Raw genomic sequence first — 26,255 nt, 5'->3', positions numbered from 1 at the left:
CAGGAGGTCTCCTCTAGTCTCCTCTGCTCTAGTCTCCTCTCCTCACCTCTAGTCTCCTCTCCTCACCTCTAGTCTCCTCTCCTCACCTCTAGTCTCCTCTCCTCTCCTCTAGTCTCCTCTCCTCTAGTCACCTCTCCTCTAGTCACCTCTCCTCTAGTCACCTCTCCTCTCCTCTCCTCACCTCTAGTCTCCTCTCCTCTCCTCTCCTCTAGTCTCCTCTACTCTAGTCTCCTCTACTCTAGTCTCCTCTCCTCTACTCTAGTCTCCTCTACTCTAATGTCCTCTCCTTTTCTCTAGTCTCCTCTACTCTAGTCTCCTCTCCTCTACTCTAGTTTCCTCTCCTCTCCTCTCCTCTCCACTACTCTCCTCTCCTCTCCTCTCCTCTCCTCTAGTCTCCTCTACTCTAGTCTCCTCTACTCTAGTCTCCTCTACTCTAGTCTCCTCTCCTCTACTCTAGTGTCCTCTCCTTTTCTCTAGTCTCCTCTCCTCTAGTCTCCTCTACTCTAGTCTCCTCTCCTCTACTCTAGTTTCCTCTCCTCTCCTCTCCACTACTCTCCTCTGGTCTCCTCTCTTCTCGTCTCCTCTCGTCTACACTACTCTCCTCTCGTCTACACTACTCTCGTCTCCTCTCCACTACTCTCCTCTCCTCTCCTCTCCTCTGGTCTCCTCTCCTCTCGTCTACACTACTCTCCTCTCATCTACACTACTCTCGTCTCATCTACACTACTCTCCTCTCATCTACACTACTCTCGTCTCGTCTCGTCTCCTCTCGTCTCCACTACTCTCCTCTGGTCTCCTCTCGTCTACACTACTCTCCTCTCGTCTACACTACTCTCGTCTCCTCTCCTCTCCACTACTCTCCTCTCCTCTCCTCTCCTCTGGTCTCCTCTCCTCTCCTCTGGTCTCCTCTCCTCTCCTCTGGTCTCCTCTCCTCTGGTCTCCTCTCCTCTGGTCTCCTCTCCTCTCCTCTCCTCTCCTCTCCACTACTCTCCTCTGGTCTCCTCTCCTCTCGTCTACACTACTCTCCTCTCGTCTACACTACTCTCGTCTCCTCTCCACTACTCTCCTCTCCTCTCCTCTCCTCTGGTCTCCTCTCCTCTCGTCTACACTACTCTCCTCTCGTCTACACTACTCTCGTCTCCTCTCGTCTACACTACTCTCGTCTCCTCTCCTCTCGTCTACACTACTCTCGTCTCCTCTCGTCTACACTACTCTCGTCTCCTCTCGTCTACACTACTCTCGTCTCCTCTCGTCTACACTACTCTCGTCTCCTCTCGTCTACACTACTCTCGTCTCCTCTCCTCTCGTCTACACTACTCTCGTCTCCTCTCCTCTCGTCTACACTACTCTCGTCTCCTCTCCTCTACTCCCCACCCCTTGCTGACACATTCTTCTCTGTAGGGTCTCACTGTCCCACTTTGGAAGTAGACCCATTAAAAAGGACATGCTCATCTGAAACCACTCTCCTATAATATACCTCAGACCCAGTGCTGAAATGCATCTGACAGATGGGAAAAGTCATGATTCAAGCTTAAGATGGATGATGTACTAGAGTACAGCCTGGAGAGCAGATATTACCTGGAACATTGCACGGTGCGATGGGTCCTTGCGCCGACGAAGATGGCGGCCTCGCGACTAGCTCTTAGGAAACTTTGAGGTATTTTAGTTTTTTTTCATTTTTTTTTTTCATTATTAGCTCAGAAAGTGGTTTGTATCATTACATATAGACGGGAAAAACTATTGGATATCAGAGCGGCGGTAACTCACCAGCATTACGACCAGGAATACGACTTTCCCGAAACAGGTCCTTTGTTTGCTCTCCCCAGGGCAATTGAACTGATTCCAGCGGCTGACCCAAAACATCGCCGTCTGAGGAGAGGCACTCTGAGCGGCCTGCTAGTTCGACATAGGAGGCGCGCACACCACCCACCGCTTCCAAGTATATTAGTCGCTAATGTTCAGTCTTTGGATAACAAGGTCGACGAGCTCGGAAAGGATTTCTTTCCAGAGAGACATCAGGGCCTGTAACATACATTGTTTCACAGAAACATGGGTCTCTCGGGATATTCTGTTGAAATCGGTCCAACCAGATGGGTTCTCAGTTCATCGCGCAGACAGAAATAAATATCTCTCCGGGAAGCAGAAGGGCGTAGGTGGTTGTTTCATGATTAACGACTCATGATGTAATTGTAGTAACATGCAGGAACTCAAGTCCTTCTGTTCACCCGACCTAGAATACCTCACAATCAAATGCCGACCGTATTATCTCCCAAGATAATTTTCTTCGGTTATAGTCACGGCCATGTATATCCCCCCTCAAGCCGATACCACGACAGCCCTCAAAGAACTTCACTGGACTTTATGCAAACTGGAAACCACATATCCTGAGGCTGCATTTATTGTAGCCGGGGATTTTAACAATGCAAATTTGAGGACTAGGCTGCCGAAGTTCTATCAACACATTGACTGTTGTACACGGGCTGCTAAAATTCTCGACCATTGCTATTCGAACTTCTGGGATGGTTATAAGGCCCTCCCACGCCCTCCTTTCGGCAAATCTGACCACAACTCCATTTTGCTCCTCCCTTCCTATAGCAGAAACTCAAACAGGAATTACCCGTGCTAAGGACTATTCAACGCTGGTCTGACCAATCGGAATACACGCTTCAATATTGTTTTGATCACGCGGACTGGGATATGTTCCGGGTAGCTTGCGAAAATAATTTTGACGAATATACTGAAACGGTGACTGAGTTTATCAGGAAGTGTATAGGAGATGTTGTGCCCACTGTGACTATTAAAACCTACCCTAACGAGAAACCGTGGATTGATGGCAGCATTCGCACAAAACTGAAAGCGCGAACCACCGCATTTAACCATGGCAAGGTGACTGGGAATATGGCAGAATATAAACAGTGTAGCTACTCACTCCGCAAGGCAATTAAACAGGCAGAACATCAGTATAGAGACAAAGTGGAGTCGCAATTCAACGGCTCAGACACGAGACGTATGTGGCAGGGTCTACAGACAATCACGGACTACAAAAGGAAAACCAGCCACGTCACCGACATCTTGCTTCCGGACAAGCTAAACACCTTCTTCGCCCGCTTTGAAGATAACACAGTGCCACCGACGCAGCCCACTACCAAGGACTGTGAGCTCTCCTTCTCCGTGGCCGACGTGAGTAAGACGTTTAAGCATGTTAATCCCCGCAAGGCTACCGGCCCAGACGGCATCCCTAGCTGCGTCCTCAGCATGTTTGCAGACAACACAACAGTAGTAGGCTTGATTACCAACAATGACGAGACCGAGACTACCAACAATTCCCTCCATCAGACCATCTTCCTGCCTCTGCAGGACATTATCTAGGCCGACTTCACTGCCTGCAATGAAGCCGTTACTTCTGCAGAATGTGTGGCATGTATTCACCGTGTGATGCTGTATTCAAGCACTAGGCATCAGAAATAAATAAGTAAAATCCATCCAAAATCCAGTTGAAGATGCATGATGGAAGTTGCCTGTTTCTTTGTGTGCGCACCAATCATTTGTGTGTGAGATTACATGGTGCATATGCGCGTCTACTTGTGCCTGTGTGTGTGTTTCCAGGCGGCTGCATCCTGATGAACCAGTCCAGTCCGACACTAGCCTACTGTGCTGACCTGCTGGGGTTGGACCAGGAAGACCTGAGAGTCAGCCTCACCACCAGGGTCATGCTCACCACAGCAGGAGGCACCAAAGGAACAGTTATCAAGTAAGAAAACCTCTAAATTAGATTAGTAGGTATTATTGGTTTCTCGCAGTCATAGACTGAATTGTACACCAATTTACAATCATAGATCATCAAATTGTAAAATCCTAATTGATTGTAAATCTACTACTGCTGCACTTAGCATCATGCCCTTATCTAACGGTCTAGGCCAGGGTCAACGTTGTGCTTTAGTGGTGAAGAAGACGCGCGCTGAATTCCGATTTTATACCCTTTTCCCCCATGAGTACACTTCACTCCCCTCAAGGGTTTCAAAGCATTGAGGGCATGGGCCAGAGGGAGTTTCATATCTTTCAGAATTCAGTGCAGGACTCTGGTATGGGGAGCTGAGACTTAAAGACTTGTGAAAAGAGGAAAGATTACACTTTTCGTTGGCCAGCCGTAAAAAACCGTATGCCCATACAGTGACTGTGAGGGGTAATGCTCTGTCTGTTGGCGTCTCCCCATTTCAACTCTGATTGCGATGGACACAGTCAGTAAAGAGGCTAATCTTATAGGCTACATCTATACTGTTTAATCAACTGTGGCACTGGCTGACATTAATAGTCCTGTTGGCATTTAAACCCATTTGTGCCATGCTTAGCAGCCCTTATTTATATAGATGGATTGCATAAGAGGGAAAGGCTTAAAACCTAACTAAGACTGGTACATTGTGGATCTAGTCTTGAGTATGCTATAAAGCTGTTTATGTGACGTAACCCATACACACAATTAAATCCTCCATTCAAGTGCATGTGGAATGAGCACTCAATCATTTCTCTTACTCAATACTAATCTCTGGCCATTCACAAATTACGATTAATTTTGATTAATTCTTATACACTCAGGGCTCAACAAACCTAACGCAATGGAAAATCTAAGCGATGGCGGTAGCGCTATAGGTTCTGCTAAATATGCTGAATGTGTTTTTGAACAGTAATTGCATGGCTTCAATATGGAAATATATTTTTAACATAGCATTCACACTGATATAGAGCTGCTGTAAAATGCATTATGTCTGAGCCATAGACATGCCAAACGTTGTCAATAAGCAAGATTAAATTCACTATTGATAAGACCTAAAAAGACAGTGAATGATTCTAATAAAAAGAAACAACTTGTTTTAAATAGGCTTTGTCTAAATGATTACAGGCACCATACTTGCGCCCTGTAGGCATATAATATTAGGCGTAGACTATGTAGGGTTTTACACATCCAAACTTTTCACAGGAGCTGGAAAAAGAGGCAATATAAAGAGAAGGAAGGAGGCTCCCAAATATATATAGCTGTAGCCTACCATCACCGTTGATGTAGCCAGTTTTTTATTTATTTAATCTTTATGTAACTAGGCAAGTCAGTTAAGAACAAATTCTTATTTACAATGGATGGCCTACACCGGCCAAACCCGGACGATGCTGGGCCAATTGTGCACTGCCCTATGGGACTCCCAATCACGGCCGGTTGTGATACAGCCTGGAATCGAACCTGGGGGTCTGTAGTGACGCCTCAAGCACTGAGATGCAGTGCCTTAGACCGCTGCGCCACTCGGGAGCCCAGTGACTTTGCCACGAGAACTGTAAAATTCGTGCGATTTGACAGTTGGGTCCAACAGAGGAAAGTGGAAGATGCATAAATGGAGAAACTATAAGAAGTATTTTCAAATAACTTGATGTTCCTTAACATGCTCCCTACAGTCACTGACACATTTCATGCAATGGGAATCACACATAATGAGTCAAAATGTTTCACAGAAGCTGGACAAAAATCATGTCCAATATAAATAAGAAATAGGAAAGTCTGAATGTTTTGCTGCTCAAGATATTTTTATAAAACATTGGTGATGTACATAAGGCTACTGTGTGTGTGCCTCCGCTAGCAAAATCAATTCCACAACCAATTGCGTTACTGCTAAGACCAGCTTTTGGTCGTTCTTAAATATCCCTAGTTGCGCTCACTGAGATTGGCATATTGACCAATGTTAGTAAGGACACACCTCAAATATTTCCACTCCTCCCACCTCAGCGCAAGCTAGCTGATGTTAGACAGGTAACGAACCTGGAGTAAAGGATGGAAAATGACAGTTTTTACATGACGAAATTGCAAACTAACGTGCATTTGACAGTTGTCGGGTGTGCCTACAGACACCCGACAAGGCCCAAATCCCCGTCATTCGCGTGAGGAAGAGACGGAGATATCGTGGACGTAGGTCGGGGTGCCTTGTAAGGATCCGACGGCGAGCGAGTAAACAGCCACTCCCATCAATCCTATTAGCCAATCTTCAATCATTGGAGAATAAATTGGATGACCTAAGATTACTGTTATCCTACCAACGGGACATTCAAAACTGTAATATCTTATGTTTCACCGAGTCGTGGCTGAACGACGACATGGACAACATACAGCTAGCGGGCTATACGCTACATCGGCAGGATAGAACGGCTGACTCCGGTAAGACAAGGGGTGGCAGTCTGTGTATATTTGTAAACAACAGCTGGTGCACTAAATCAAATATTAAGGAAGTCTCAAGGTTTTGCTCGCCTGAGGTAGAGTATCTTATGATAAGCTGTAGACCACACTATTTACCAAGAGAGTTTTCATCTATATTTTTCATAGCTGTCTATTTACCACCACAAACCAATGCTGGCATTATGATTGCACTGAATGAGCTGTATAAGGCCATAAGTCAACAGGAAAACGCTCATCCAGATGCAGCGCTCCTAGTGGCCGGGGACTTTAATGCAGGGAAACTTAAATCCGTTCTACCTAATTTCTACCAGCATGTTAAATGTGCAACCAGAGAAAAAAAACTCTAGACCACCTTTACTCCACACACAGAGACGCATACAAAGCTCTCCCTCGCCCTCCATTTGGCAAATCTGACCATAACTCTATCCTCCTGATTCCTGCTTATAAGCAAAAACTAAAGCAGGAAGCACCAGTGACTCGGTTAATAAAAAAGTGGTCAGATGACGCAGATGCTAAGCTACAGGACTGTTTTGCTAGCACAGACTGGAACATGTTCCGGGATTCTTCAGATAGCACTGGCTTCATCAATAAGTGCATCGATGATGTCGTCCCCACAGTGACCGTACATACATACCCCAACCAGAAGCCATGGATTACAGGAAACATCCGCACTGAGCTAAAGGGTAGAGCTGCCGCTTTCAAGGAGCGGGACTCTAACCCGGACGCTTATAAGAAATCCCGCTATGCCCTCCGACGAACCATCAAACAGGCAAAGAGTCAATACAGGACTAAGATTGAATCGTACTACACTGGCTCTGACGCTTGTCGGATGTGGCAGGGCTTGAAAACTATTACAGACTACAAAGGGAAGCACAGCCGCGAGCTGCCCAGTGACACAAGACTTCCAGACGAGCTAAACCACTTCTATGCTCGCTTCGAGGCAAGCAACACTGAAGCATGCATGAGAGCACCAGCTGTTCCGGATGACTACGTGATCACGCTCGCCGTAGCCGATGTGAGTAAGACTTTTAAGCAGGTCAACATTCACAAGGCCGCAGGGCCAGACGGAGAACCAGGACGTGTACTCCGAGCATGTGCTGACCAACTGACAAGTGTCTTCACTGACATTTTCAACATGTCCCTGACTGAGTCTGTAATACCAACATGTTTCAAGCAGACCACCATAGTCCCCGTGCCCAAGGACTCTAAGATAACCTGCCTAAATGACTACCGACCTGTAGCACTGACGTCTGTAGCCATGAAGTGCTTTGAAAGGCTGGTCATGGCTCACATCAACACCATTATCCCAGAAACCCTAGACCCACTCCAATTTGCATACCGCCCCAACAGATCCATAGATGATGCAATCTCTATTGCACTCCACACTGCCCATTCCCACCTGGACAAGAGGAACACCTACGTGAGAATGCTATTCATTGACTACAGCTCAGCATTCAACACCATAGTGCCCTCAAAGCTCATCACTAAGCTAAGGATCCTGGGACTAAACACCTCCCTCTGCAACTGGATCCTGGACTTCCTGACGGGCCGCCCCTAGGTGGTAAGGGTAGGTAACAACACATCTGCCACACTGATCCTCAACACGGGGGCCCCTCAGGGGTGCATGCTCAGTCCCCTCCTGTACTCCTTGTTCACCCATGACTGCATGGCCAAGCACGACTCCAACACCATCATTAAGTTTGCCGACGACACAACAGTGGTAGACCTGATCACTGACAACGATGAGACAGCCTATAGGGGGGAGGTCAGAGACCTGGCCATGTGGTGCCAGGATAACAACCTCTCCCTCAACGTGACCAAGACAAAGGAGATGATTGTGGACTACAGGGAAAAAAAAGAGGACTGAGCGCGCCCCCATTCTCATCGACGGGGCTGTAGTGGAACAGGTTGAGAGCTTCAAGTTCCTTGGTGTCCACATCACCAACGAACTATCATGGTCCAAACACACAAAGGCAGTCATGCAGAGGGCACGACAAAGCCTATTCCCCCTCAGGAGACTGAAAAGATTCGGCTTGGGTCCTCAGATCCTCAAAAAATTCTACAGCTGCACCATCGAGAGCATCCTGACTGGTTGCATCACTGCCTGGTATGGCAACTGCTTGGCCTCCGACCGCAAGGCACTACAGAGGGTAGTGCGTACGGCCCAGTACATCACTGGGGCCAAGCTTCCTGCCATCCAGGACCTCTATACCAGGCGGTGTCAGAGGAAGGCCCTCAAAATTGTCAAAGACTCCAGCCACCCTAGTCATAGACTGTTCTCTCTGCTACCGCACGGCAAGCGGTACCGGAGTGCCAAGTCTAGGTCCAAAAGACTTCTCAACAGTTTCTACCCCCAAGCCATAAGACTCCTGAACAGCTAATCATGGCTACCCGGACTATTTGCACTGCCCCCCCACCCCATCCTTTTTACGCTGCTGCTACTCTGTTAAGGATTTATGCATAGTCACTTTAACTCTACCCACATGTACATATTACTTCAACTACCTCAACTAGCCGGTGCCCCCGCACATTGACTCTGCACCGGTACCCCCCTGTATACAGTGGGGAGAACAAGTATTTGATACACTGCCGATTTTGCAGGTTTTCCTACTTACAAAGCATGTAGACGTCTGTAATTTTTATCATAGGTACACTTCAACTGTGAGAGACGGAATCTAAAACAAAAATCCAGAAAATCACATTGTATGATTTTTAATTAATTAATTAGCATTTTATTGCATGACATAAGTATTTGATCACCTACCAACCAGTAAGAATTCCGGCTCTCACAGACCTGTTAGTTTTTCTTTAAGAAGCCCTCCTGTTCTCCACTCATTACCTGTATTAACTGCACCTGTTTGAACTCGTTACCTGTATAAAAGACACCTGTCCACACACTCAATCAAACAGACTCCAACCTCTCCACAATGGCCAAGACCAGAGAGCTGTGTAAGGACATCAGGGATAAAATGGTAGACCTGCACAAGGCTGGGATGGGCTACAGGACAATAGGCAAGCAGCTTGGTGAGAAGGCAACAACTGTTGGCGCAATTATTAGAAAATGGAAGAAGTTCAAGATAACGGTTAATCACCCTCGGTCTGGGGCTCCATGCAAGATCTCACCTCGTGGGGCATCAATGATTATGAGGAAGGTGAGGGATCAGCCCAGAACTACACGGCAGGAACTGGTCAATGACCTAAAGAGAGCTGGGACCACAGTCTCAAAGAAAACCATCAGTAACACACTACGCCGTCATGGATTAAAATCCTGCAGCACACGCAAGGTCCCCCTGCTCAAGCCAGCGCATGTCCAGGCCCGTCTGAAGTTTGCCAATGACCATCTGGATGATCCAGAGGAGGAATGGGAGAAGGTCATGTGGTCTGATGAGACAAAAATATAGCTTTTTGGTCTAAACTCCATCCGCCGTGTTTGGAGGAAGAAGAAGGATGAGTACAACCCCAAGAACACCATCCCAACCATGAAGCATGGAGGTGGAAACTTTGGGGATGCTTTTCTGCAAAGGGTACAGGACAACTGCACCGTATTGAGGGGAGGATGGATAGGGCCATGTATCGCGAGATCTTGGCCAACAACCTCCTTCCCTCAGTAAGAGCATTGAAGATGGGTCGTGGCTGGGTCTTCCAGCATGACAACGACCCGAAACACACAGCCAGGGCAACTAAGGAGTGGCTCCGTAAGAAGCATCTCAAGGTCCTGGAGTGGCCTAGCCAGTCTCCAGACCTGAACCCAATAGAAAATCTTTGGAGGGAGCTGAAAGTCCGTATTGCCCAGCGACAGCCCCGAAACCTGAAGGATCTGGAGAAGGTCTATGGAGGAGTGGGCCAAAATCCCTGCTGCAGTGTGTGCAAACCTGGTCAAGACCTACAGGAAACGTATGATCTCTGTAATTGCAAACAAAGGTTTCTGTACCAAATATTAAGTTCTGCTTTTCTGATGTATCAAATACTTATTTCATGCAATAAAATGCAAATTAATTACTTAGAAATCATAAAATATGATTTTCTGGATTTTTGTTTTAGATTCCGTCTCTCACAGTTGAAGTGTACCTATGATAAAAATTACAGACCTCTACATGCTTTGTAAGTAGGAAAACCTGCAAAATCGGCAGTGTATCAAATACTTGTTCTCCCCACTGTATATATCCAGGCTCTGTCATAGCCGGCCGCGACCAGGAGACCCATGAGGCGGCGCACAATTGGCCCAGCGTCGTCCAGGGTAGGGGAGGGAATGGCCGGCAGGGATGTAGCTCAGCTGGTAGAGCATGGCGTTTGCAACGCCAGGTTTGTGGGTTCGATTCCCACGGGCGGCCAGTATGAAAAAATAAAACAATAATGTATGCACTCACTAACTGTAAGTCGCTCTGGATAAGAGCGTCTGCTAAATGACTAAAATGTAAATGTAAATGTATATAACTGCCTTAATTTTGCTGGACCCCAGGAAGATAATGGGGATAATAAATACAAATACCGAGCCAGCAAGGCAAGGTCAAATATCCCAAATAGAGCTAGATAAAGCCAGAAGAATAATATACTTGTTGATCACAGCTATAGCCATCAGTCTTGTGTTTTCATGGTCATCACTCATTCACTGATAAATTTGTCAAGGTCCCAACACGAAATATTAAGTTCTGCTTTTCTGATGTATCAAATACTTATTTCATGCAATAAAATGCAAATTAATTACTTAGAAATCATAAAATATGATTTTCTGGATTTTTGTTTTAGATTCCGTCTCTCACAGTTGAAGTGTACCTATGATAAAAATTACAGACCTCTACATGCTTTGTAAGTAGGAAAACCTGCAAAATCGGCAGTGTATCAAATACTTGTTCTCCCCACTGTATATAGCCTCCCTACTGTTATTTTATTTTACTTCTGCTCTTTTTGTCTCAACACTGTTGTATTCGGCACATGTGGCCAATAACATTTGATTTGATTTGAATTGAATAGAGCTCACAGTGTTCCTAGAAGGCTGTTTCAAAGCAGAGGTCCTAAGAGGAAACAGTGAATATTTCAACAGGCCCAGATGCAGCCTGGCCTCAGAGTCTTTTCTCACCATGAATAATGCAGCTGTATCTGAGGGTAGCCTGGAGCCTGGTGCCTGGTGCCTTGAAAGCAGCTGGAAAGGGGGGCTGGGCCATGTCATTAGGGGCCCAGACACTTGGCCTTATCCTGGGGAGGTGTGGGGGTGTGTGACTGAGTGGCTGGTGTCTCTGGATCTGAAGTGGAGTGGCTAAGGTCTATGGGGAGACCCATTTAAGAAGGCTGATCGTGACTAGATTATTGATTAGAATATGTTGAGGGGTGGGAAGTGAGCAGAAATGGTTCCTAGGCCTGACTTCAACAGGTCAAAGGTTTGCTCTGAACCTGCTGCTTCAGCCCTAAGCCTGTCCAGAAGAGAATGTTTACATTTTGAATAGTATTCCAGTCCACCATGTTAGATACCAGCCATGAGACTGGGTGCAGGATGGGGGGTGCTACACCATAGCTGAACTTGTTCAGTTCAGAAGAACTCCAGTTTTTTCATAGTCATCAACCACTTTGAATAATTGAAGCCAAATGGTGTTGGAGAGTGCTATGGTAATGATGGTGAGCCAGGTTTCAGCTAGTACAGTCACTTCTAATGGTGTCTCTTTTGACCTGTGACCTCCTTGTCTTAGAAAAAAACCCACTTATACCATCCTGTAAATACTAATTAAGAAACAACTCCAACTTTCTTTGCACATAAACCTGGAGTGAGAAATGGCTGCATTGATTAAAAAGGTGTATTTTTATTAAGGAGTTGCCTTGTCACAGTTTTGGCCTCTCAGTGCCCCACTGTCTTTTCCCCCCAGGGTGCCTCTGAAGGTGGAACAGGCTAACAACGCCCGGGACGCCCTGGCCAAGGCCGTGTACAGCTGCCTCTTCGATCACGTGGTCAGGAGGGTCAACCAGTGCTTCCCCTTCAGCACCACCTCCAACTTCATTGGGGTGCTGGATATCGCTGGCTTCGGTAAGTATGTAGTTCTAGAGCAGTGAGTTTCTCTGTCTGATTGTTTCTCTGTGAGTCTGTCTTTCTATCTAGCCATCTAACCATTCATTTATCTGCATGGCCTCTTATCTCTTCTCTTTCTAAAAACTTGACTAACTGACATAATTTGATATATTGAGTACCAGTAACAGCCTGAAGATGAGCATTCTTCATCCCCCCCCCCCAGAGTATTTTGAGCACAACAGCTTTGAGCAGTTCTGCATCAACTACTGCAACGAGAAGCTGCAGCAGTTCTTCAATGAGCGAATACTGAAAGAGGTGAGTGATTTGAGAGAGAGTTGTTGGGGGCGCGGAGGTGTGTTGCTAGTGTTCTTTAAGCTCTGGACTCCCACTGAAGACCCAGGAGGATGTCGGTCAACAAGCTAATAATGTGTGACACGCAACACATAGACACACACAGCCTGTGTGATCTCTCCATAGAAGAGTCACTCTTACATTACATTTATTAGAATGGTCATATTTTTGTCTGTGGAGATGACAGGGTTTTTTCTTCTCTACTGGAGCCTCCTGTTTTATTCATTGATTTGCAAAGGTCTCCAATTACAATCAAAAATCGAATTTTAAGGCATTTTCACAGCGTTTGAACTAGATCAAACAGAGATATTTGTGTTTGTTGGCCTGAAATGATCCAGAAATATAAAAATGTTTTCAAGAAATAAAATGCAATTTTCAGAAGGGGTTGTACTTGATTCAGTAAGTAATGAGTGTTGACAGATCTACACTACCCCCAATTCTAACCTTAAAAACACTGCTCAAAAAAATAAAGGGAACACTAAAATAACACATCCTAGATCTGAATGAATGAAATAATCTTATTAAATACTTTTTTCTTTACATAGTTGAATGTGCTGACAACAAAATCACACAAAAATTATCAATGGAAATCAAATGTATCAACCCATGGAGGTCTGGATTTGGAGTCACCCTCAAGATTAAAGTGGAAAACCACACTACAGGCTGATCCAACTTTGATGTAATGTCATTAAAACAAGTCAAAATGAGGCTCAGTAGTGTGTGTGGCCTCCACGTGCCTGTATGACCTCCCTACAACGCCTGGGCATGCTCCTGATGAGGTGGCGGATGGTCTCCTGAGGGATCTCCTCCCAGACCTGGACTAAAGCATCCGCCAACTCCTGGACAGTCTGTGGTGCAACGTGGCGTCGGTGGATGGAGCGAAACATGATGTCCCAGATGTGCTCAATTGTCATGCTGGAGGATGTTGCAGGCAGCAGAACGTTCTCCACGGCGTCTCCAGACACTGTCACGTCTGTCACATGTGCTCAGTGTGAACCTGCTTTCATCTGTGAAGAGCACAGGGCGCCAGTGGCGAATTTGCCAATCTTGGTGTTCTCTGGCAAATGCCAAACGTCCTGCACGGTGTTGGGCTGTAAGCACAACCCCCACCTGTGGATGTCGGGCCCTCATACCACCCTCATGGAGTCTGTTTCTGACCGTTTGAGCAGACACATGCACATTTGTGGCCTGCTGGAGGTCATTTTGCAGGGCTCTGGCAGTGCTCCTCCTGCTCCTCCTTGCACAAAGGCGGAGGTAGCAGTCCTGCTGCTGGGTTGTTGCCCTCCTACGGCCTCCTCCACGTCTCCTGATGTACTGGCCTGTCTCCTGGTAGGGCCTCCATGCTCTGGACACTACGCTGACAGACACAGCAAACCTTCTTGCCACAGCTCGCATTGATGTGCCATCCTGGATGAGCTGCACTACCTGAGCCACTTGTGTGGATTGTAGACTCCGTCTCATGCTACCACTAGAGTGAAAGCACCGCCAGCATTCAAAAGTGACCAAAACATCAGCCAGGAAGCATAGGAACTGAGAAGTGGTCTGTGGTCACCACCTGCAAAACCAGTCCTTTATTGGGGGGTGTCTTGCTAATTGCCTATAATTTCCACCTGTTGTCTATTCCATTTGCACAACAGCATGTGAAATGTATTGTCAATCAGTGTTGTTTCCTAAGTGGACAGTTTGATTTCACAGAAGTGTGATTGACTTGGAGTTACATTGTGTTGTTTAAGTGTTCCCTTTATTTTTTTTAGCAGTGTATTAGGAGGATTAAAAAAGATCTTACCCAGCACCAGTGCTTAGGAGCAACATCTTCCTACTTCAGTGTTGACTTGCCATTCTTTCTGCAGGAGCAAGAGCTGTATCAGAAGGAGGGACTGGGAGTCCGTGAAGTTCATTATGTCGACAACCAGGACTGCATAGGTGGGTGCCACTGCCAAACCATGTTCACCTTACTCCATAGAGCCATTTTTTGTTTACAAGCAGACATCACGTTCGAGTGATGGGACCTTGACAAATTTATCAGTGAATGAGTGATGACCATGAAAACACAAGACTGATGGCTATAGCTGTGATTAACAAGTATATTATTCTTCTGGCTTTATCTAGCTCTATTTGGGATATTTGACCTTGCCTTGCTGGCTCGGTATTTGTATTTATTATCCCCATTATCTTCCTGGGGTCCAGCAAAATTAAGGCAGTTATATACATTTACATTTACATTTTAGTCATTTAGCAGACGCTCTTATCCAGAGCGACTTACAGTTAGTGAGTGCATACATTATTTTTTCATACTGGCCCCCCGTGGGAATCGAACCCACAAACCTGGCGTTGCAAACGCCATGCTCTACCAGCTGAGCTACATCCCTGCCGGCCATTCCCTCCCCTACCCTGGACGACGCTGGGCCAATTGTGCGCCGCCTCATGTGTCTCCTGGTCGCGGCCGGCTATGACAGAGCCTGGATATATACAGTGGGGAGAACAAGTATTTGATACACTGCCGATTTTGCAGGTTTTCCTACTTACAAAGCATGTAGAGGTCTGTAATTTTTATCATAGGTACACTTCAACTGTGAGAGACGGAATCTAAAACAAAAATCCAGAAAATGACATTGTATGATTTCTAAGTAATTAATTTGCATTTTATTGCATGACATAAGTATTTGATCACCTACCAACCAGTAAGAATTCCAGCTCTCACAGACCTGTTAATTTTTCTTTAAGAAGCCCTCCTGTTCGCCACTCATTACCTGTATTAACTGCACCTGTTTGCACTCGTTACCTGTATAAAAGACACCTGTCCACACACAATCAAACAGACTCCAACCTCTCCACAATGGCCAAGACCAGAGAGCTGTGTAAGGACATCAGGGATAAAATTGTAGACCTGCACAAGGCTGGGATGGGCTACAGGACAATAGGCAAGCAGCTTGGTGAGAAGGCAACAACTGTTGGCGCAATTATTAGAAAATGGAAGAAGTTCAAGATGAGGGTCAATCACCCTCGGTCTGGGGCTCCATGCAAGATCTCACCTCGTGGGGCATCAATGATCATGAGGAAGGTGAGGGATCAGCCCAGAACTACACGGCAGGACCTGGTCAATGACCTGAAGAGAGCTGGGACCACAGTCTCAAAGAAAACCATTAGTAACACACTACGCCGTCATGGATTAAAATCCTGCAGCGCACACAAGGTCCCCCTGCTCAAGCCAGCGCATGTCCAGGCCTGTCTGAAGTTTGCCAATGACCATCTGGATGATCCAGAGGAGGAATGGGAGAAGGTCATGTGGTCTGATGAGACAAAAATAGAGCTTTTTGGTCTAAACTCCACTCGCCGTGTTTGGAGGAAGAAGAAGGATGAGTACAACCCCAAGAACACCATCCCAACCGTGAAGCATGGAGGTGGAAACATCATTCTTTGGGGATGCTTTTCTGCAAAGGGGACAGGACGACTGCACCGTATTGAGGGGAGGATGGATGGGGCCATGTATCGCGAGATCTTGGCCAACAACCTCCTTCCCTCAGTAAGAGCATTGAAGATGGGTCGTGGCTGGGTCTTCCAGCATGACAACGACCCGAAACACACAGTCAGGGCAACTAAGGAGTGGCTCTGTAAGAAGCATCTCAAGGTCCTGGAGTAGCCCAGCCAGTCTCCAGACCTGAACCCAATAGAACATCTTTGGAGGGAGCTGAAAGTCCGTATTGCCCAGCGACAGCCCCGAAACCTGAAGGATCTGGAGAAGGTCTGTATGGAGGAGTGGGCCAAAATCTGCAGTGTGTGCAAACCTGGTCAAGACCTACAGGAAACATATGATATCTGTAATTGCAAACAAAGGTTTCTGTACCAAATATTAAGTTCTGCTTTTCTGATGTATCAAATACTTATGTCATGCAATAAAATGCAAATGAATTACTTAAAAATCATACAATGTGATTTTCTGGATTTCTGTTTTAGATTCCGTCTCTCACAGTTGAAGTGTACCTATGATAAAAATTACAGACCTCTACATGCTTTGTAAGTAGGAAAACCTGCAAAATCGGCTGTGTATCAAATACCTGTTCTCCCCACTGTATACATTACATTACATTTCACAACAGATTTCATTTCGGATTACATTTCAAAACAGATTTAATTTCAGATTACATTTCACAACAGATTTCACAACCATTAAGTTTGGTAGTTTGCTAGGTGTTCAATCCTCCGAAGACATCTGCGATTACGTGTTTTGATAACTTGAACTGCATTTGAAGTTGGATGTTATTGTATTGACTCCATAAACAAGCCCCTTTCTGGGGCAGAACTGCGCTCACAACCTTTCATGACACAGCTGGGAGGGAAATGGGTCTATATATTATTAGACAGATCTTGTTGTGTATTTCTTCTGCAGTAGGCTGTGAAGCCCATAGAGATTTCTATGCTATATTTCATTCTATGGTGGAGCTCTTACATAACCCCAAAATCTTACAGTATATCTACATAGAAGCCAGGACATTTCCCAGAGCCTGGTTCTCACACAATCAATATCTCAACTCATCAGGGTGGAAAGTTTAACTCCCCAAGAGCAGCTCCTAAACTATTTGGCTGTTTTAATATGTGGGACAGCACACTGACAACAAGTCTCTAGGTGACGCGTACCTGTACTGTAAGCTGCAAGGTCAAACATAAGGCAAGGACTGGCTATAGAAGGAAAGAGATGGGATCTGTTTCTGGCCTGGCTTTAGAAGGAAAGAGATGGGATCTGTTTCTGGCCTGGCTTTAGAAGGAAAGAGATGGGATCTGTTTCTGGCCTGGCTTTAGAAGGAAAGAGATGGGATCTGTTTCTGGCCTGGCTTTAGAAGGAAAGAGATGGGATCTGTTTCTGGCCTGGCTTTAGAAGGAAAGAGATGGGATCTGTTTCTGGCCTGGCTTTAGAAGGAAAGAGATGAGATCTCTTTTTGGGTCTGACTAGGGGTGGCCTCTAAGAACCAAACAGAAGGAGAGGCAAGGAGAATTGTGTGTGTGTGTGTGTGTGTGCGTTGCAGAGATTGGAGTGGAAATCTCCAGCAGCAGGAGGACTTGGAGTAATATATAGAAATATATGATGAACTTGAATCCCTGTGTGTTTAAGGCTCACACAATACATGATGAGATACAAACTGACAGAGAGAGAGAGACTGACAGAGAGAGACTGACAGAGAGAGACTGACAGAGGTGCAGACTGGCGGCGATGTAGCCCTCCACTGAGCACTCGCACTTTCCAGAAACGGAGATTGTCTGAAACCGTTTGGACTCATTCCCTACTGCGGGTCAGAAGAAAGTCGATAAATGACATTTTCATTATAACTGAAGTTGAAAAACTACTGTTCAGAGAGGTTTAATCTCTGACATGTATTCTATTTTATTGAACATAAGTGCCTCATCCTATGATGCGTTGAGACATGTTTGGGAGAGAGACATTGGACATGCATTCAGTGAGGAAGACTGGTCTTCTATCTGTGAAAGGGTCTACCCCAAATGCACCTCCATAAGCATACAATAACTACATGTAATTTTTTTTTATAGAACCTACTTTACACCTGTCCGCCTTCACAGAATGTTTTCCAATGCATCACATTTATGTTTAAAATGTAAACAGGATACTGGCACCTTCATGCATGTTTTTTTGTACTGTAGCAGAATCCAGTCTTACTGGAATGATATTCATTTACACATCCAGAAGATCTTGGGTAGACAATTTTTTAAATTTTATTTAACCTTTATTTAACCAGGAAAGGCTAATTGAGATTTGAAATCTCTTTTTCAAGAGCGTCCTGGCCAAGATAGGCAGCACCAAGTCATTACACAATTACAGACAGACAACATGAAAAACTACAAGTAATCTAGTAAACATCCATAGAAATCACAGGCGCATAACAAAATCATAAAACTGCAATTTAAAAACATTGACAGATCAAGGAATCAGCCTTAATCCTTCATCAATGATTTAAAAACACCAATCGGGACAAGTTCTTCCAGCTTAAAAGTATGTTGTAAGGCGTTCCAAGCCGATGGCGCAGAGTACATAAAAGCTATTTTACCAAATTCAGTTCGGACATTTGGAACAGTTAGCAGGATAAAGTCCTGCGAACGAAGGGAGTACCCACCACATTTCTGAAGAATAAAAATGGCCAGATAAAATGGTTGGAAACCCAAAATGGGTTTATTTGCTTTTTCACTGAATTTATATTTGCTCTACTTTGATTGTACAGTTGTGTTCGACCCTGACTCTGAACGTCTGTTCAATACCCTTGTTTACTTAGCCATATTGTTATTATGGTCCACACCTGAAGTACCATCTACCAGAATGTGGCTTACTCAAGCTCCTGCTATTCTACCCCTAGAGAAACCTACCTTTTCATTTACACCAGAAGTCTGATACATCTGATCTCCATTGTGGTCCTATGTAGAAAACCTCCCATAAATGCATTCCTCCATTCTATGACTGCCTTTTTGTATAATGTTTTGCTGTATCCTTATTCCTTTTATGGTACTCAGTCTGTGTGGTGGTCTTTGTAGTTAGTCTGTGTGGTGGTCTTTGTTTGGTTGTCTACGTAACCCCTGTTAAAAGAAAATAACATTCTAATAAAAAGAGAATTACAACAACAACAAAAAAACATCCCGTTGGTGACAAGGTGAACCATTTAGATTTGTATATCAAACAGAGTTATGATTATTCAGCTGCCAGGTTAACTGGCAGCCATGAATAATGTTTATATGACTTGCAAATGACCTGCTGGATGTCCATTTAAATATATAATCATTCTCCCCCCAAGTTATGCACAGTTGCCTAATAATGCAAATGTATTGGTGTGCCTCCGTCAGATCCTATTCCAAACATCATGTCCTGAATGAATAATTCACTGGGAGATATTATGATGAACATCTGGATCAACAAGGCATTGTGCCTCCAATTTGAACACCAGACGCCTCAGACCACACCGCACAGTGAAAGATACAAAGGTTGTCAATGTTCCGGGAAAGGGAACATTGAGTCACCGGCCGCTCCTCTCTGGAATAGGATAGAATATAACTTTACTGTCTACACAGTGTGGACATTTTGCATATGGCTTCACACAGTGACATTGACAAACTTTAAAAACACTGATGGCATTACAACATTAGGAGCACAGGACTTTTAAATTTAGTTTCCCTCTTGGGGATCAATAAAGAACTTTCTTATCTCAATAATTGGACTTGAACTGAACGTGCTGCTGACTGCATCCGTAAAAATGCATCTTATTTATTCCCATAGACCTGGTGGAAGCCAAGCTGGTAGGCATCCTGGACATTCTGGATGAAGAGAACCGCCTACCACTGCCCAGCGACCAGCACTTTGCAGAGGCCGTCCACAGCAAGCACAAAGACCACTTCAGACTGACGGTGAGAGCTTTGGGTGGAAGATGTCTGCAGGCACAGATCTGGGATCAGCTTACCAACCCTGGATCCTAACTTGAACCATTTTATATTGAAAAATGCTAAACTGACCTTAGGTCAGCTTTTAGTCAATTGATAATGCCTTGTCTAACCAGACCTTCATGCTGAGGGGTCAGAATGGTATCCTAATAGACGTTCTGCTACCTTTTCTATGTGAAACTCTAGAGCTATTGTGAACCAGCAGCCCCAGTACCTTAAGGAACCTTTGTTCCTCTTTCTATACGTTTTAACAGGCGTAGAATCCTGTTTGAAATGCTGCATTGGTATCAATTCAGATCAAAGGATTAGACTGGGCCGGCTGCAGATGGTTTTTATGTGATATTAATCATCACTTTCATATTGAAATGAAGAATATTCTCTCAGTTGTTTATGGCCATGTAATATTAACCACGATACCACACCACCAGAGCTAGGTGCGTATTCTTTTATAAATCGTATCCACACACAATGTAAAATCATACTGTTAGCGCTGGTCATGCAAATTGTTGAGGGTCTTATAGACACACACCAACACATACACACACACCAACACACACACACGGATTAACACACACACACACCAACACTCATACACACACCAACACATACACACCAACACATACACACAAACCAACTCATACACACTCACACGCAGACACACACCAACACTCATACACACACCAACACATACTCATACACACTCACACTCATATATACACCAACACTCATACACACCAACACATACACACAGCAACACATACACACCAACACATACAGTGGGGAGAACAAGTATTTGATACACTGCCGATTTTGCAGGTTTTCCTACTAATTTTTATCATAGGTACACTTCAACTGTGAGAGACGGAATCTAAAACAAAAATCACATTGTATGATTTTTAAGTAATTAATTTGCATTTTATTGCATACCAACACCTACACACACCAACACATACACACACATACACTCATACACACTCACACGCAGACACACACCAACACATACACACACACCAACAAATACAGTGGGTAAAAAAAGTATTTAGTCAGCCACCAATTGTGCAAGTTCTTCCACTTAAAAAGATGAGAGAGGCCTGTAATTTTCATCATAGGTACACGTCAACTATGACAGACAAATTGAGTAAGAAAAATCCAGAAAATCACATTGTAGGATTTTTAATGAATTTATTTGCAAATTATGGTGGAAAATAAGTATTTGGTCAATAACAAAAGTTTCTCAATACTTTGTTATATACCCTTTGTTGGCAATGGCACAGGTCAAACATTTTCTGTAAGTCTTCACAAGGTTTTCACACACTGTTGCTGGTATTTTGGCCCATTCCTCCATGCAGATATCCTCTAGAGCAGTGATGTTTTGGGGCTGTCGCTGGGCAACACGGACTTTCAACTCCCTCCAAAGATTTTCTATGGGGTTGAGATCTGGAGACTGGTTAGGCCACTCCAGGACCTTGAAATGCTTCTTACGAAGCCACTCCTTCGTTGCCCGGGCGGTGTGTTTGGGATCATTGTCATGCTGAAAGACCCAGCCACGTTTCATCTTCAATACCCTTGCTGATGGAAGGAGGTTTTCACTCAAAATCTCACGATACATGGCCCCATTCATTCTTTCCTTTACACGGATCAGTCGTCCTGGTCCCTTTGCAGAAAAACAGCCCCAAAGCATGATGTTTCCATCCCCATGCAGTAGGTATGGTGTTCTTTGGATGCAACTCAGCATTCTTTGTCCTCCAAACACGACGAGTTGAGTTTTTACCAAAAAGTTATATTTTGGTTTCATCTGACCATATGACATTCTCCCAATCCTCTTCTGGATCATCCAAATGCACTCTAGCAAACTTCAGACGGGCCTGGACATGTACTGGCTTAAGCAGGGGGACACGTCTGGCACTGCAGGATTTGAGTCCCTGGCGGCGTAGTGTGTTACTGATGGTAGGCTTTGTTACTTTGGTCCCAGCTCTCTGCAGGTCATTCACTAGGTCCCCCTGTGTGGTTCTGGGATTTTTGCTCACCCTTCTTGTGATCATTTTGACCCCACGGGGTGAGATCTTGCGTGGAGCCCCAGATCGAGGGAGATTATCAGTGGTCTTGTATGTCTTCCATTTCCTAATAATTGCTCCCACAGTTGATTTCTTCAAACCAAGCTGCTTACCTATTGCAGATTCAGTCTTCCCAGCCTGGTGCAGGTCTACAATTTTGTTTCTGGTGTCCTTTGACAGCTCTTTGGTCTTGGCCATAGTGGAGTTTGGAGTGTGACTGTTTGAGGTTGTGGACAGGTGTCTTTTATACTGATAACAAGTTCAAACAGGTGCCATTAATACAGGTAACGAGTGGAGGACAGAGGAGCCTCTTAAAGAAGAAGTTACAGGTCTGTGAGATCCAGAAATCTTGCTTGTTTGTAGTTGACCAAATACTTATTTTCCACCATCATTTGCAAATAAATTCATAAAAAATCCTACAATGTGATTTTCTGGATTTTTTTTCCTCAATTTGTCTGTCATAGTTGACGTGTACCTATGATGAAAATTACAGGCCTCTCATCTTTTTAAGTGGGAGAACTTGCACAATTGGTGGCTGACTAAATACTTTTTTCCCCCACTGTATACACTCACCAACACATACACACACACCAACACATATACACGGACACTGTGTATTATGTAAAGAGGGTCTAATGTAATATGTTGCTGCTGTCTCTTCAGGTCCCTAGGAAGTCCAAGCTGGCTGTCCACAGGAACGTCAGAGATGATGAAGGATTCATCGTCAGACACTTTGCCGGAGCCGTGTGCTACGAGACGGTAACCGTTACGCACATCGATGGTTATATGTTGATTTGCTCTTGTATGATTAACCTTGGATGATTGGTTGTTAACACTCCGTTATATCTGAAACATGGTGTTTTATACATTTTTCAGGACAATATACAGCTGCTGCTGGTAATAGTCTTCTTAGCAGTAGGACACATGGCAAAGTCTATTTATTGAATGTTTTGTGTATGCGTGTGTATATGTTTGTGTGTACGTACGTGTGTGTGCATGTACGTACGTGTGTGTGTGTGTGCATGTACGTACGTGTGTGTGTGTGTGTGTGTGTGTGTGTGTGTGTGTGTGTGTGTGTGTGTGTGTCTGCAGACCCAGTTTGTAGAGAAGAATAATGATGCTCTCCACATGTCCTTGGAGAGCCTGGTGTGTGAGTCCAAGGACAAGTTTGTGAGGGAGCTTTTTGAGAACTCCAACAACAGCAAGGAATCCAAACAAAAGGCTGGCAAACTCAGCTTCATCAGTGTGGGCAACAAATTCAAGGTGAGGAAGGAGAATGTAGCAGCACCTGGCTCTGAGATGTCACTTTGATTGGAATACATTCTTCTAGTTCAAGTTAATTTGTGTAAACCTGAAATTCTTACTCGTTTTGATATTGTATCACACAATGCTTTCGCTGTTGAAGTGAGTAGTGTGTTCATTTTTCTGCCATTGAAATACTTGGGCGAGCCGCCCAAGCGTTTTTTTCGGGTCGCCCAAGTCCAAACAGTGAAAATACATTTTCGGGTTGGAAAAAACGCTTTCAGTGTAAACTTAGAAAAGATAATGGACCTACTGTAAATATTTTGTAAGAATATAATCTTTGAGAACTGAAAATCACCGAAATAAAAGACAGTGAGGGAGAATTGAAAATTCTAAAAACAATGAATTTAGCAGTATAGGTTTTGTTATTATGTTTGCGCAAAATAACACAGCATTAGCCATGTTAAAATGCATAGAATTGCAGGAAATTTGCTTTAAAACTACAACATTTTCTCTCAGCGCCATTGAAGAATATGTAGAACTGCAGGAAATTTGCTTTTAAACTGCAAAAATGTATCTCAGCTACATTGAGAAATTTGAAGAATTGCAGGAAATTTGCAAAAAAAATGTAAAAAAAGAATACAATCTCTACACTGCCAAGATAGGGGCCTCTAAAATTGTCTCAAATTCAGACGCGTCGCCTCGCCCCCTGCCACGCCCTACGCCCCTTTTTGATCCGGAAACAAACCCTGGTGTTTAGTTTGTAGTCTAATCATTTTTTCCAATTGCTTATTTCAGATGTTTTCTGACACAATGTTAGAGAAAACTGTGTACCATTTTCCAACTTTGACCTTTGAACTTCTAACGCCTTTCCTCTCCTTGCCACTGTTCTTCCATCCCTCCATCCCTCCTTTCCTCTGTAGGCCTCTTCCAGTCCCCCACCTCTTTTCCTGAGAAATCCTTCCTTTGTGGAAAAAGGTGGATAAAGTCAGCTAGAGAAAGGGTATGATAAAGTCAGAGAGAGCGAGAGAAAGTAGCAGCAGGGCTAAAAGTCAGTCAGGAAGAAGCATAGCGTCAGCCAGGGACAGAAGGCCATTTGTCTCACTGTTGATTGTTTCAATAACCCTGTACTGCGTCAGCAGATGCACACAGAGCACCCATCACTGTTTTCCTATCATACTCCTCCTCCACCTGTCTTCCTCTATGGTCTGTTTGTGTGTGGTGATGCTTGAGTTGACGCTTTTATCACTAATTCATCACATAAGACATGGACACAAAGACCTGAGTGTAGCATTGTAGAGAAAAGAGCAAGATGGGATCTATTCCGTTTGATGACACACAGATGTGCTTTAATAAAACATCAAATCAAATTTGAAAAGTTAGGCAATGTGAGGCAATCTATTGAAATGCAATGGTTTGAGGAAGGGAACATAGTTAAGTTATATTTTTTATTTTAATATGTTTAAAATATTTATCTCCACACTACCGGTCAAAAGTTTTAGAACACCTACTCATTCAAGGGTTTTTCTTTATTTTTACTATTTTCTACATTGTTGAATAATAGTGAAGACATCCAAACTATGAAATAACACATATGGAATCATGTAGTAAAATATATTTGAGATTTGAGATTCTTCAAATAGCCACCATTTGTCTTGATGACAGGTTTGCACACGCTTGGCATTCTCTCAACCAGCTTCATGAGGTATTCACCTGGAAGCATTTCAATTAACAGGTGTGCCTTCTTAAAAGTTAATTTGTGGAATTTCTTTGCTTCTTAACGCATTTGAGTCCATCAGTTGTGTTGTGACAAGGTAAGGGGGGTATACAGAAGATAGTCCTATTTGGTAAAAGACCAAGTCCATATTATGGCAAGAACAGCTCAAATAAGCAAAGAGAAACGACAGTCCATCATTACTTTAAGACATGAAGGTCAGTCAATACGGACATTTTCAAGAACATTGAAGTGCAGTCTCAAAAACCATCAAGCGCTATGATGAAACTGGCTCTCATGAGGACCGCCACAGCAATGGAAGACCCAGAGTTACCTCTGCTTCAGAGGATAAGTTCATTAGATTTACCAGCCTCAGAAATTGCAGCCCAAATAAATGCTTCACAAAGTTCAGGTAACAGACACATCTCAACATCAACTGTTCAGAGGAGACTGTGTGAATGAGGCCTTCATCATCGAATAGATGCAAAGAAACCACTACTAAAGGACACCAATAAGAAGAAGAGACTTGCTTGGGCCAAGAAACACGAGCAATGGACATTAGACTGGTGGAGATTTGTCCTTTGGTATGGAGTCCAAATTTGAGATTTTTGGTTCCAACCGCCATGTCTTTGTGAGACGCATTGTGGGTGAATGGATGATCTCCGCATGTGTATTTCCCACGGTAAAGCATGGAGGAGGAGGTGTTATGGTGTGGGGGTGCTTTGCTGGTGACACTGTCTGGGATTTATTTAGAATTCAAGGCACACTTAACCAGCATGGCTACCACAGCATTCTGCAGCGATACGCCATCCCATCTGGTTTGGGCTTAGTGGGACTATCATTTGTTTTTCAACAGGACAATGACCCAACACACCTCCAGGCTGTGTAAGGGCTATTTTACCAAGAAGGAGAGTGATGGAGTGCTGCATCAGATGACCTGGCCTCCACAATCCCCCGACCTCAACCAAATTGAGATGGTTTGGGATGAGTCGTACCGCAGAGTGAAGGAAAAGCAGCCAACAAGTGCTCAGCATATGTGGGAACTCCTTCAAGACTGTTGGAAAAGCATTCCAGGTTAAGGTGGTTGAGAGAATGCCAAGAGTGTGCAAATCTGTCATCAAGGCAAAGGGTGGCATTTGAAGAATCTCAAATATAAAATATATTTTGATTGGTTTAACACTTTTTTGGTTACTACATGATTCCATATGTGTTATTTCATCGTTTTGATGTCTTCACTATTATTCTACAATGTAGAAA

At 44.3% G+C, this 26,255-nt stretch overlaps 1 protein-coding gene across 1 annotated transcript in view; it reads left to right on the top strand.

Moving 5' to 3' along the window:
• Positions 1-26,255, top strand: part of LOC311145549 (unconventional myosin-VI-like) — a 108,530-nt gene that overhangs the window by 39,346 nt on the left and 42,929 nt on the right. Inside the window, exons 12-18 of the mRNA XM_084181817.1 lie at positions 3,607-3,751; positions 12,067-12,224; positions 12,430-12,521; positions 14,408-14,480; positions 19,828-19,955; positions 22,706-22,801; positions 23,135-23,305. Coding sequence (XP_084037943.1) covers positions 3,607-3,751; positions 12,067-12,224; positions 12,430-12,521; positions 14,408-14,480; positions 19,828-19,955; positions 22,706-22,801; positions 23,135-23,305 — 863 coding nt within the window. The remainder of the gene's footprint in view (positions 1-3,606; positions 3,752-12,066; positions 12,225-12,429; positions 12,522-14,407; positions 14,481-19,827; positions 19,956-22,705; positions 22,802-23,134; positions 23,306-26,255) is intronic.

The sequence above is a fragment of the Coregonus lavaretus genome, assembly GCF_964263955.1.
Source record: "Coregonus lavaretus genome assembly, chromosome: 18".
Taxonomy (NCBI): Eukaryota; Metazoa; Chordata; class Actinopteri; order Salmoniformes; family Salmonidae; genus Coregonus; species Coregonus lavaretus.
Note: the sequence above shows the minus strand (reverse complement) of the source record. Positions and strands in the feature narration are given on the sequence as shown.